The sequence below is a fragment of the Microtus ochrogaster genome, assembly GCF_000317375.1.
Source record: "Microtus ochrogaster isolate Prairie Vole_2 chromosome 6 unlocalized genomic scaffold, MicOch1.0 chr6_random_2, whole genome shotgun sequence".
Taxonomy (NCBI): domain Eukaryota; kingdom Metazoa; phylum Chordata; class Mammalia; order Rodentia; family Cricetidae; genus Microtus; species Microtus ochrogaster.
The window spans coordinates 7,593,245-7,605,606 of record NW_004949095.1 but is presented as its reverse complement, the minus strand read 5'-3'; the positions used below and the strand labels follow the sequence as shown (position 1 = coordinate 7,605,606).

At 43.4% G+C, this 12,362-nt stretch overlaps 1 protein-coding gene across 2 annotated transcripts in view; it reads right to left on the bottom strand.

Moving 5' to 3' along the window:
* Nucleotides 1-12,362, bottom strand: part of Astn1 (astrotactin 1) — a 346,089-nt gene that overhangs the window by 171,782 nt on the left and 161,945 nt on the right. For both annotated transcript variants that reach the window (XM_005363931.3, XM_005363932.3), the window contains exons 3-5: nt 6,733-7,126; nt 4,795-4,941; nt 3,671-3,778 (exon numbers count right to left, since the gene is read on the bottom strand). In XM_005363931.3, the coding sequence (XP_005363988.1) occupies nt 3,671-3,778; nt 4,795-4,941; nt 6,733-7,126 (649 nt within the window). The remainder of the gene's footprint in view (nt 1-3,670; nt 3,779-4,794; nt 4,942-6,732; nt 7,127-12,362) is intronic.

The window sequence follows — 12,362 nt, the reverse complement described above, 5'->3', positions numbered from 1 at the left end:
TATGGTGTGCAATGATGCTGTCACACCAGAATCCTCTCCTCCATCCAGACACCACTGGAAGGGATGGAAATGCAAGAGCTTACTTTGCTCATTTGGGGGGACTGGATTTTCTCTTGCTCTTGGATGAAGTGGTGGCAAGCAGAGGGATAATGAAGGGGATGGCACTTGGAGGCAGGATACATGTGGGAGGGTGAGAAAGCAAGGCGATGGAATGTATAGTTTTTCCTGGAATTTTCTTATTTATGGTAATATTTATTATTAGTAGTAATGTAAGTCCAGTTAGGGGAGGAAACTGTGCTAAGTTTCTTTGTACATTATTTTCTGGTAATAATACACACCTGTGAGCCTGGAGAGGGACTATCTACTTTGCAGAAGAGGGAAGTAAGTCTCAAGGAGAGGCCCTAAATGTGACAGCTAACACTTACGAAATGGTCATTATGTGTCAGGTACCTGTGCTCAGAGTTCTACAGGGCTCACATCATTGAATAACAATTGAGGCTTCATGAAGTAGCTGTCATAAGAGGCTGCAGAGTGAATCCAGAGCCAACTCTCTATAAAGGACAGAGCCTTTGGAACTGCTGCTCTTAGGAAACACGGGGATGAGTGTGGGTTTCAAGACCACCCATCTATCAGTGTGTGTGCTCTCCCGAGGGACTCTGGAGTGGGCTGTTGGGAGGATGAAATGCAGAGGCTGCCAATAACCTCTGGTTCTTGTGAGTTGGAAAGGTGCTATTCACACTGGGATATTTTCAGCATGGAGTCCAATTCCTCAAACTTAAAGATCCACCCAGCCCAGCCTCAGAAGCAGATCCACCAATAAATAGTCAATACCTTCTGGCACCGAAATACCAAATTATACCTGTCACGTTTCTCAAAACCCAGCTTCCTGTCCTATTTCCATTGTCCAGTTCTCAATTCAAACAACTTCATTATGCCCAGCTTGCTCACAGGACACACTTTCTCACCGCCAAGGTGTGTGTGTGTGTGTGTGTGTCTTCATTTTGTTTAAACTTTCATATCCATTCTCTCATCTTACCTTGGGATTCTGGGGAGTATCTGTCTCCCCCTCATAGATACACCCCTGGCTCTCAGCTAGCATCTCTACTGCCTCAAGAGGAGACCTCCACATAGCACAAGTGACAAGCTAACACAGCAGTCCAAGACTTGATGTCACAACAGGGTCACAACTTCCTGGATTCTGCCCATCTTTCAGCTTCCTTTTCTATACCACCCACAAGCATGCACCCTAGACTTTACCGTAGTAAAGCTGTTTCTCAGCTTTCTCACCAGACCATTCCTTCCATGCCAGTGACTCTGCTCATATTATCTCCTTTCCACAGAAGGCCATTTTGTCACCTTGTCATCCCAGTCCACACCTACCCTTCCAGACTCAGCTCAAACAATAACTTCCCGCAAACACTTCCCTGAAACCTTCAAGAACAGATTCTCACTCATCCCTGCCCCTGTAGCCCTCAGTGCACCCTGCTGTTACAGCTCTTAGTGCACTATGTCATCCCTGTTTGCAGGCACTTGCCACTGCTCTCCTGTGATTGCAATAACTAGAAACAGATATTTTTGTCCCTTTCCTCTGTGTGCATCATCAACCCACAATCTAGCATCCCTGCCTGCCTTTGAATTTTCCAATGGTTTCCTATTCATTTGCAGAAGGAAGCGCAATTACAATAGCCTGGCACGTCTTTGCTTTGGTAGTTAGCTTCTTCTCTGGCTTCACCCCTACCTTCTCTCTATGTTTATGTTTATACCCTGGCTAGAGCTGCCATCTCCCTCACTTCCTTGACAACCACATTTCTTGGAGTCCTCCGAGCTTTTTATGTACTGCATTCCTCTACTGAAATGCTCTTACCCAAGACTTCTTTTTCAAGACATTCTATGCACTGCCTATATTTCAGTTCTAATTCTTCTTTATTGCCTCCTATTGCTGCCATGTGGAATTAAGTGTTATCGCTTCTGAGTACTCATTTTATTTATTTATATTATTACAGGAAGCCTTATCATTGTGCCATGTTTTCTTGTTTCCACTACCTATCACAGAGGCTGACCCAGAGGAGGTAGGTTAGAAGATGCTTTTGTTGGTCTGATTGATGTATCCAGTCCAATTAAGCAGGCATTTACACACATGCATTATAGGTAAAATCCTTTAGTAGGCACTTTGTAAAAATAATTAGGGCTGCTCCGCCCCTGAGCCACTTATAGTTTAGTTAATAGCAGTAGACAGTTGATGCATTACAGGGACTTGGAATTTAAAGAAACAAATCATTTTATGCTCTAAAGCAACTAACTCATCACCAGGAACCTTGTCCAGTAAGTCTTTAGTGGAGTAAGACACGCCTACTTTGATACAGCCTAGATCGTGTGTCTGTTCTATAAAACGTTTTGAGGGTCAAGGGAGAGGGAGATACTGTCACCTGCATTCCCACTTCAGGGAAAAGGAAACATTTACAGGTAGACGATTAAGAGCCCCACTGGCTCTTCAGAAAAAAAAAATAGGAAGAAAAATTCAAACGTTAAAGGTTGGGAAGCCTACAGACTTTGGAATACAGAATGAAAATGCCTTATTTCTTGCAGTTTCTGGGAAGAATGTATTCTGTGTGAAGAGAGCTTGAATAGAGGTAGGACTCAGTCAAAATGTATGTTCTGAAAGCTACTAGATAGGTGTTGGCTGGAAACGCTACTGAGTTCTGTCCACACAAAGTGGACACTGTTGATGCCATTCATGTATCCTCCACAGTATCTCAAGGGGAGTCTGTTCAATATATTCCAAGATCGGGTTCTATAAAAGCTGTAGACTACATTGGGAAAGATCTGCAAGCAGCAATGGTGATTTCATATACTTTATCAGTTGCCAAAATAAACAAAGGATGTAATCCTCACAGAAGCCATATGTATGAGTTACTAGTAAGTCATCCAGTCTGTGCGAGAAGGGATGCTCAGAGGAGCTGTGTCCTTATGCAACACCACACAGCAAGTAGATGCTGAAGTTCATTGTTGTTCAGCTGTAGAGCGCCCTCAGAGGTAATGGCAACACCAGGAGGAGTGGACAGTGGTGCCTACAGCACCGAGAGTCATCTCTGAGGTCACTAAGGATGAGTCTGCAGTATATATACAGCGACTGCACAGAAGCACAACTAAGCCAATGTGAAGAACAAATCAGTTTCCTTAACTTGTGCCAGGAGAAATGAGGGGTCTGGAGGCTTAGGTCTCAAGATTGTACTGAGTAGAGACTTAAAGGTTAAAGAAAACTCCTAGATAATTCCTTTACTGGCTATACCCTTCTATCCCAGCTCGATCCCAAGACCAATGCAGCTGAATTGATGAGGAGTACGCCGATTACTCATTTAACAAACTTCACCCACTTTTTTTGTCTCTCTGAATAGCAAAACATGACTGCCAAGTCTTCCAGAAGGAATTGAGAGTCTTCTGACCAAGAAACAGCCTTTCAAACAACTTGGAAACTTGTTTGAGAGTGCCATTTTCTAGGAGAGATGATTCTCGCTCTCACTGGACTGTAGGCTCTTCTTTCTTCCTGGGAGCAAGCACCCACTGCAATCCAAGCCTTCTTCCTGGTGATGCTGGCTTGAGTGCACAGAGCCCTCTATGGTCCCTGCCTTCCCCACCTGCACCATGCTCACACCCGCTCCATCATTCTTACCTCGACTGCGCCTCCGGCTCCGAGAGGGGTCCGTATAAAAGGTCAGCTGCGGGTCATTTTCTGCCTCAGTGCCAGAGTCCCCCTCAGGGTTCAAGAAGGCGGAACCAGCTGAAATGGATAGAGAATCAGAGTAGACATTTTCTCTTTTTGCAATGCAGAGTCATAGGGTGAGGTCTAATTGGAAAGTCAATAAAAATGAGAGTGGTCCATGGACAGTCTAGGAGAGGCAGCTGAGGGGCTAGGGCTTCTCAGTGTCTAAGTTTGTTGGAGAAGCAAGCAGTTTTGAGAGCAATTGATGACACTCCAGTCTCCATACAGAACATGGCTCTGTGATGAGGGGCTTGTCTGACATCTGCTTGTCAAAGAGGATTTGGAGAGGTCAGGGGTGGAGAAGAAAAGAAGGAAAATGTTTTGCTCAGGTTAACAGGAGACCAGAATTACATCAGAACAGGAAAGACATTTTTAACCTCTGAGTTTTCACTGATTCCATAATATGTACATATATACAAAAAGAATAAATAAGGTAGATAGCCATGAGAGCAGGGAGCATTCCTTCAAGCCCTCTAAATCATAGGCACATACTTTGATCATTTGATAAATATATACCCATATACTCTCATTCTTTTTCTGATACTGAAGCAGGTAAAGAGCTTTTAATCTCCCTTTGAAATGAAATTTGCCATATCTTTATCATAATCTCATTTTCCCCATTGAGTATATGGGAGGGCAGCTCTCCATATTAACAAATAAAGATCTATACGATCATTTTAAATGGGTGCATGCTAGGTCACTGGACATTAGCAGATGTGCCAGATAGTTAACCAGTTCCCTGTTGGTGGGCATCTAAATCTTTTCCAATTTTCGGTTTGTTTAAATATGGTAAACAGCCATTTACACACATCTTTGCACACTTGTTCAATTAGTTCCTAGGAACTACTCATGTTCATAAAGATGTTTAATTAAAAGATTTCCACTCTTATATTTTGTGGCAAGTAGCTTTTATTTGGCCTCCAGAAGACTGTGCCTTTGTAGCTGTGTGTGGCAGTATGTGAAGATGGTTTAATGACCTTGCCTCTCCCCACAGTTTGGAACCCATCCGCAGACTTAGAACTAGACATGGCTACCTCTTGCTTTGTTGTTGATCCTTTTTCTTTGGCTACTGGAGGTGTGGGAGAGCAGAGTGGCTTGCTGGTGGTTGGAATCCACGGGGCTCGTGGCTATGATATTGTCTTTATACTTGTTCATCAGGGACAACTTGGCATTGTCACTTCCTGTATAAGGTAAAGTCAAGACAAAGGGGGAAGAAAACCTTAAGAGAACAGGCAAAGCATGAAAGAAAGTGAGAAAACCCACGTGAGCTGGGTAGATGGGCCCAGGGCGCTGACGCGAGAAACATAGAAACTGAGAGGCGGGTGAAAGCTAAGACATTCCTCTCTGCTTTCTAGGGACTATGACGTTAAGAGAGGATTACAATTGGAAATCCAATCGAATTAATTCCATATTGATAATGTCACTGCTTGTCAGCCTTTGGCTAAATGTAGAATGCAGGGTTTTTCCTCTGACCAGCACAAGGTTTTAGCAGAGAGAGAGAATCTATGTGCCTTCAGACAGAAGGTGGCCCCTCTTTCATCTCGGTCTTCACCGTTCCTTCATGACTGAACTCTAGCTACTGCATACATCTGTGTGGTCTGTCTGCTCCCTAAAGGAGTTTAGATTTGAACCCCCAAGTACCGTATGTGGAGTCCATGGCCTTGGTACTCTGCCCAGCGCTATGGGGAATATCATACATGTTGGAGACTCCTCCTTTCTAGTCTCAGACTTCAAAGTTCTCAGACATTGAAGTTCTCAGACTTTAAGTCCTATTAAGAAATGATTATTGATACAGGCCATCTTCTAGATGCCAAGTAGAATTTCCATGTCCCACTATGTGATGTTAACCTTTGCCACCTCTCCCAGAGTCTGTGCATCTTTAGCAGTATGCAATATCAAATGTGTCTTCCTCAAAGAGGAAGGTACTGGGCAGTGCCTTGAAGGATCACTGTTGAGGTGTTCTCTTTCAAGATGTACTGATTCATAGCAGTTTGAAAGGGAGAGACGTAGGCTATCATAAAAGAACCGTTCCTCCCTCTCTGCATGTTTTTGACCCTGATCTTGTTCTGTTGAGTTAGGGCCAAGGCTCTTCTAGCCACTGTCTCTGTAGATATGTCTAGCATCTAAGATCTGATGCTTTGATTGCAGTCTTCCATTTTCTTGGAAAGAAAATGCATCCTGTGTAGAGACCACAGAAGCAGGGCAAAGTCACGTAATTAGAAGACTCAAAGCCCCCATCTGAGGAGGCAGGGAGAAAAACAAAATGAAACGAGAAATTGGCAGCTGAGGATCCTCCTTGTCACTAAAGAATTCCGTTGTCTGTGCAAATATGTGATATACAAAGAGGTCACGCCGGGTTAGTTTCCCAGGCCACCACCTCACTTCCTAGGGGGCTTCCCAGTATACACTTAGAGGCTCTAGAACACTTCTACCACACCTAAAGGCATCTCTCTGCTCCCAGTACTGGGTGGAAGTGGAAGTGGACCCAACTTATGCTAATACTATACTTCTAATTTCATGGATTAGAAAACCAGCCCAGCTGTCTAAGAAAACAGGGTGTTTGTTTTATTAAGTCTGAGAATTTCACAAGTGTGTACAATGTATTTTGATCAGACCCACCCCTCATGTCCCATTCCTACTGCTCCTATGTTCTCCCACAGACTTAATGTCCTCTTAATAGAAATTTTTATTAAGTCCAGTTGGTGCTTGCTTACATGCATATGGGTGTAGGACTGTCCACAGGAGCAAGACAACCAACCAGGTTCACACTCATGAAGAAAACTGGCTTTTCTTCTCCCAGGAGCCATTAATTGCTAATAACTCCTCAGGTGGGGTGGAGTCTATGCAAAAGGTTATTTTTGCCCACTTGAGGAAAGGCATCGGTACATTTTGCTACAAACTATCTGTTAGCTAGCTGCTTGCCGGCCTACCTGAGCAAGGGCTAAATGAGCCACCCCTTCCCCCATTCCTACCTGGTGTGAGGTCCATCCCAGACTTCTCATTGCAGCCCTGAAGAGAGTCCAAGGTACGTGTGACCTGACTGGCAAAGTCCTCCCCTCCATTCATGCACTCCCTCTGCAGATGGTGACGCAGGTCTGTGATGTCATACTCATAGCCATCCAGGATGGGTGTCTCCCGGATGCTTAGGGTGCCACTGGAGTTGTGTCCCTGCACTCGGGCATTGCGCAAACTTTCTCGCCCGTGGCCGCCAATCAGCACAGACGGAATGTAATGGATCTCATTGGCTGCCTCCGCACTGGCACTCTTCTGGGGCTGGGGCACGCGACGACGTTTGCACCAGCGCCTGCGAGTATACAGGATCATCACCAGGCACAAGATGGATAGCAGCAGAGCGATCATGCCACCCTGGAAAGACAGGACATCAGATAGTTCCACAAAGGAAGGTGAGCACTCTGCAGTGTTATTGCTCCATCTGCTAACTCCGTCCACACTCATTCATTAACTCATGCAATCAAATGTACTGAGCACTTATAGTAAGCATCCCTCAGCAACAAAGGGAGACTGCTGACACTGGCGTTTAACGAGGGGAAAGAACGAGACTGTGTGGTTAGTGCATCATTTCAATGAATCTAGTTGCATCTGGCTTAGCCAATACTTGAGACAGAGGTTGGAGAAGATGGAGATTTGGGTTTTCAGGTAAAGACGTGGGGGAAAAGGTTTTGTTTTTGTTTGTTTTTGGTTTTTTTGTTTTTTGTTTTGTTTTTGTAGATGTGCTACACATAAAGCTGATTTGGGGCTTTCTTTTAAGTGGCCAGCAGGGAATGGCATCAAGATTCATCTCATATCCAAACAATCAATCTTAGATAGAGCCTCACAATGAACCCATGAATCAATGAGTCCTATCCATGCCAAAACTCAGATTCCTTGTCTGTACAACGAACCTGCCACGAAACTGCTCATGGTGGCTGCTAAGGATTGAGTGAAGGAATGATGTAAAGCGTGGAGCACAATACATCACACAGCATCAGGACCAAGCTCAGAGGGACCTTAAATGTCTCCACCAAAATAACTGGCCTAGCAGGGAAAACCATCGATACATCTACCCCCACCAGAGTTGAGCACAAGCTGTGGGAAGAAACCCTGCTGGTTTGCACATGACACGGGGCAGGGGGCCAGCAGGAACGCAGTTTTGTTTGCCGCCCTGGAGGAAAGGGCTGGTACTATAACCCAGAATCGGGTTGGTGGAGGAGTTTCCTGATGAGCCTTCCAAACTCCAGAGGCCACCACCTCAAAGGCCAGTCCTTACAAGTCAGGGCAGTACTAGCTGTCTACTGGAGATGAGGATTCGGGATGCAGGGTTCAGTGAGCTGAACAAGCTTGTTAGGGTGACAAGCCCAAGCTGGGGTTTGAAGAGGTGAAGGAACTTCCCATGCTCTTTCCTCTATAGCACTCCACAGAAATCAACCTCCCGTACCCAGTCACACTCACTCCTTCATTTAGGTTAATATCCCTTCAAATCTACTTCATTAAGTCAAGGTGTACCAAACGGTTCTTCTCCTAACCTTGGCTCCATTCACGGTCAACCTATTGTATCTCATAGAGCTAAAAAGTCCCTATCATTTCCCATGGGCCCACCCATGTGGAGATGGCTTAAGAATATTCCCCCAAACAAATGCAAAGTTTCCCCTTTTTCCAGTTTTACAATGATTTTTTCCCTGGATTTATGAGCACAGTTTCCCAGCAAATCTTACTGGCTATCCTCAATTTCTCGCCATCTGCCTACATATATGCATATAAGCACACACACATACACACTACCGTGTTCAAAAAGGCCACAAGAGGAGGTAGCTAAACACACAGTAGAGTCCGTTGTTAAGTAATAGACCAAGACCTGAGGCTAGTTGGGTATGTAATTTTTCAAGTTTCAAGTTTTCCTTGCTTTTCTTGAGGATGCATTCTTCTGGTGCAGTCTCTCATGCAAATGCAGACAGAGTAGACATGTTCTAGTTACACAGGGTGGACGTACAAAACCAAGTACGGAGTGCAGAGCAGGTAGCAGTTAGTAGGATCTCGAGTACAGACACACAGAGAAGAACCCTGCCTAGAGGACACTGTACTCCACTGTACAGACCCAAGCCCTGAAGCGATCCACTGATGGTAAGCATCTCTGTATGACCCAGTAGTTTTCAGAAGAGCCGTCAATCATCTGCACGGCACAGTCAGATGGGCTATCCTTTCTCTCACCGCAAACTGAAGCTGTAACAATAGGTAATTAAGCCACACGGAAGGAATAACTTCCCAACTGAGAGAAGTTGTCAGACATTGAATTAGGCCACTGAAAGCCAGAGGTAATTTTATTCCCTAAAGAGCCTTAAGAGCGACATAAGCATCAATCCCCGAGGAATGGTTTAAACACCCACCATCTTTCTCGCTCACACTCAGTTCCTTCTGAGCCCCTCCACCCTTCCTTACTAATTATGCATACAGATGGTCACAACAGGGTTACAGTAAAATCCAGCCCGTAGATTCATTGCCCATATCACACAATAATAAAACAATAGCAGCTGTTCATTAATGGGTGTTTGCTTGGTATCAGACAGTTGTTCAAAAAACTCTACAGTTTTATCTCTAAGAGGTAGAGTTTCCTGACTGTTGTTAGAAAAAAAAATGAGGCATGAAGGTCAAATAACTTGTTCAAGGTCATATATTGTGTGGTTAGAAGGACTGGGATGGAACCCCAGTGACTAATTCAGAGTCTATGTTCTTTGTATGGGGGGGGGCAGGATGTGTGCATGGTGGGCACACATGTGTGGAGGCCGGAAGTCAATGCTGGGGGTCTTTTGTCTTTGCTATTCACCTTATTTTTGAGATAGGCTCTTTCACTGAACCTGAAGCTCTTGTTTCTACTAGACTGTTGGGATCGATAACCCGCAGGATGCTTCTACCTTTGCCCTGCCTTGTGCTGGGTCGGGTCACAGAATCTCACCATAGAGAATCATAGTGCTTGAATTCTCGGTGGGTGCCAGACATGAACTCAGGTCTTCATTCTTGTGCAGCAAGCTCTTTATCTCGTGAGCTATCTCAATAGAGTACAACATCCCAGACTACATCCCCAGAGCTGAGAGATCCCTAGGCTGCAGTCACTATGATGAGCTGTACCCGTAGACACTAAAGCTCTCTGATCCCTCACAAGTTCAAAGGATGGAACGGGAACAAGTGGATGCCTGTGTCTAGATCCATCCTCGCTTCACAAACTGAAAACAAGAAACTAGCCCAAGTCCATATCTAGCTGACCAGAGGTCTGAAGAGCATCGTTACAAGGGACTGTTTCCCGAGTCACTACTAAGAACCCAGATATAAGATTATTGTGTTTGGTAGAAGCACAGACAACAAACCCACAACCCTCACACATTTTATATAATTATTTAAATATTAAATAAATTTAAATAAGATTATTCATAGCACCTTTCACCACATGCCAGCAAAGTGCTGTTAGATTCTCAAATCTAACTGAATTTTAACAAAGAAATATATGTTGTCTTTTAGTTTAGTGACCCATTGAAAATATTTAGGTTCAACCCATTTGTCTGATGAGCAAGCCAAGGTCCAGAGAAGTGAAAACAGTGATGGAGCTGAGTGGGTGACTGCAGATCCTCTAACTGCTCTTCTCACGAGGCCATTTCTTAGGTTCGTGTATAACAATTAACTTCCCATATATTAGAGTCCAGACACTCAACCAAAGGTATCTTCGGTTTATTTTTCTAAAACATTTAACTTGTAGAAAGCTAGGAACAAGGTTTTAATTTGTCTAAATCTGTCTATTTTGTGTCTCTAGTCTTGCTTCAGTAGACCGTTACCTCTGTGGAGACATAGTGACTCCTGATGTCCTCTCTAGTAACCGGTTACCAGTGATAAGTTCCAGCCATCAGGGGCAATTTGCTCCTGTATAGGGGAGAGGATTCTCAGGCCTCGAGTTCTCTTCTATGATTTCTTTGCTCCCATAACCCGAATTGGTGACAAGCATTATAACGCTTTGCTGTGACTTACTAATTAATTGTAGATTATCATGTAAACAATAGTATGCAAGATGTAATGTCATGCAGTATTTGTATGTAGTGTTTTACATAATAAGATTTTGTAACAATAATAACAAGCTTACTATGCGTAAATTTGTCTGAAGTCTGTATAAGCTCTATTCAATGGTCAGCTACCAAGTAGAAGTATAAAACCTCTTCATAATAAAAAAAACTGATTGTTGTATTCGATTAAGGCATATGTCTAGAAAGCTAAATAAACTGTCCTTCCACAATGAGAACTTGGAAGTCCACTGGCCTCTTTAGTTACATTATATTCCCATACAAGTCCAGGTCATTAAAATAGCTGTTATTTTTACCTCTCCTACCTACATGGAAAAGTTTACACCTGAAGTCACAGATGTCTTAGGATATTTATTTCAAAGATTCTCAAAGAGGTGGCATATAAAAATGACTCAAACCTTAGGTCAAGGACATCCGAGGATTTCCTGCTAATCAAATGAGGAAGAAAAGCAAGATGGAGGTTATTATCTTCCTGCAAATGAAAGTATTTTGTGTCGAACAAACTCCCTCTGACATCTGAGTCTAGATAGACTTCTACCTACAGTCTGGGCAAGAACACACTCTCCAACCTGGCTTGAGGGAAAGCCAGATTCAGGGAAAATACAGGGAGTTTGAAAGGAAAGCCTTGGCTAGCTTTGTGTTTCTGGACTCAGTCACTCTGCTCAGAATGTATTTGTTTTCGCTTCAGATTTTATGGCATTGAAAACTCAAAACAAAACCTTAGGATGCATCTGTATTCAGTTGATGAGCAATAAGTTGTAGACTTTGAGCACTGAAAATAAGTAACAACCGACTTCATGGTAGAGCATTATTTTCCACTTTATTATCTTTCCATGAGGTTTCTGAGCATTTGATTGATTCTTCTCAGAATGGTTGTTTGTAAATACAATCATACTGGAACTATATGTGGACTCCGCATCTATTTTCAAACACCTTGCAAATAAGTGGCATTTTAAAACATATTTTTCTTTTAAAAATCAATAAATCATTTCTTCTGGATTTAATAGAGATCAAACAAATGAAAAAAAACCTTTATTCTATTGTGAAATTGACATTGTGGTACTCACCTGAGAGAGAAATGTGAAGTTTATCAAATAATTTGTATATTTTATAATTTTTACGTAACAGTGTTTTCTATAATATTGATGGTCATTACCCAAGATTAGAAAAATTTTAGTCAGCTCTCCATTTTGAGTTCGTCCTAACTCTCTGCTTCAACCACAAGACCCCGCTGTACTCACCTTAGGTCTCCTGCCCCCCCCCCCACCTCAGTTGACTTGTCAAAGTCAGTTCCACATCAGTGCTCTGCCCATAGACCTTTCCATTAGCCACAAGTACTTTTGCCTTTGACTGGCTTTCCCATCTCCTCTAATCTAGTAATGAAAGTCGTGGTCATGTCTGTCATATTTCTTACAGCTCTAAAGTTGATTTTAGTACCTGGCATAAGGCAGAAAGTCAATAGCTGCTTATAGAATGAAGGAATGAGTGGGTAAAGGGGAGGAGAGAGAGAGAGAGAGAGAGAGAGAGAGAGAGAGAGAGAGAGA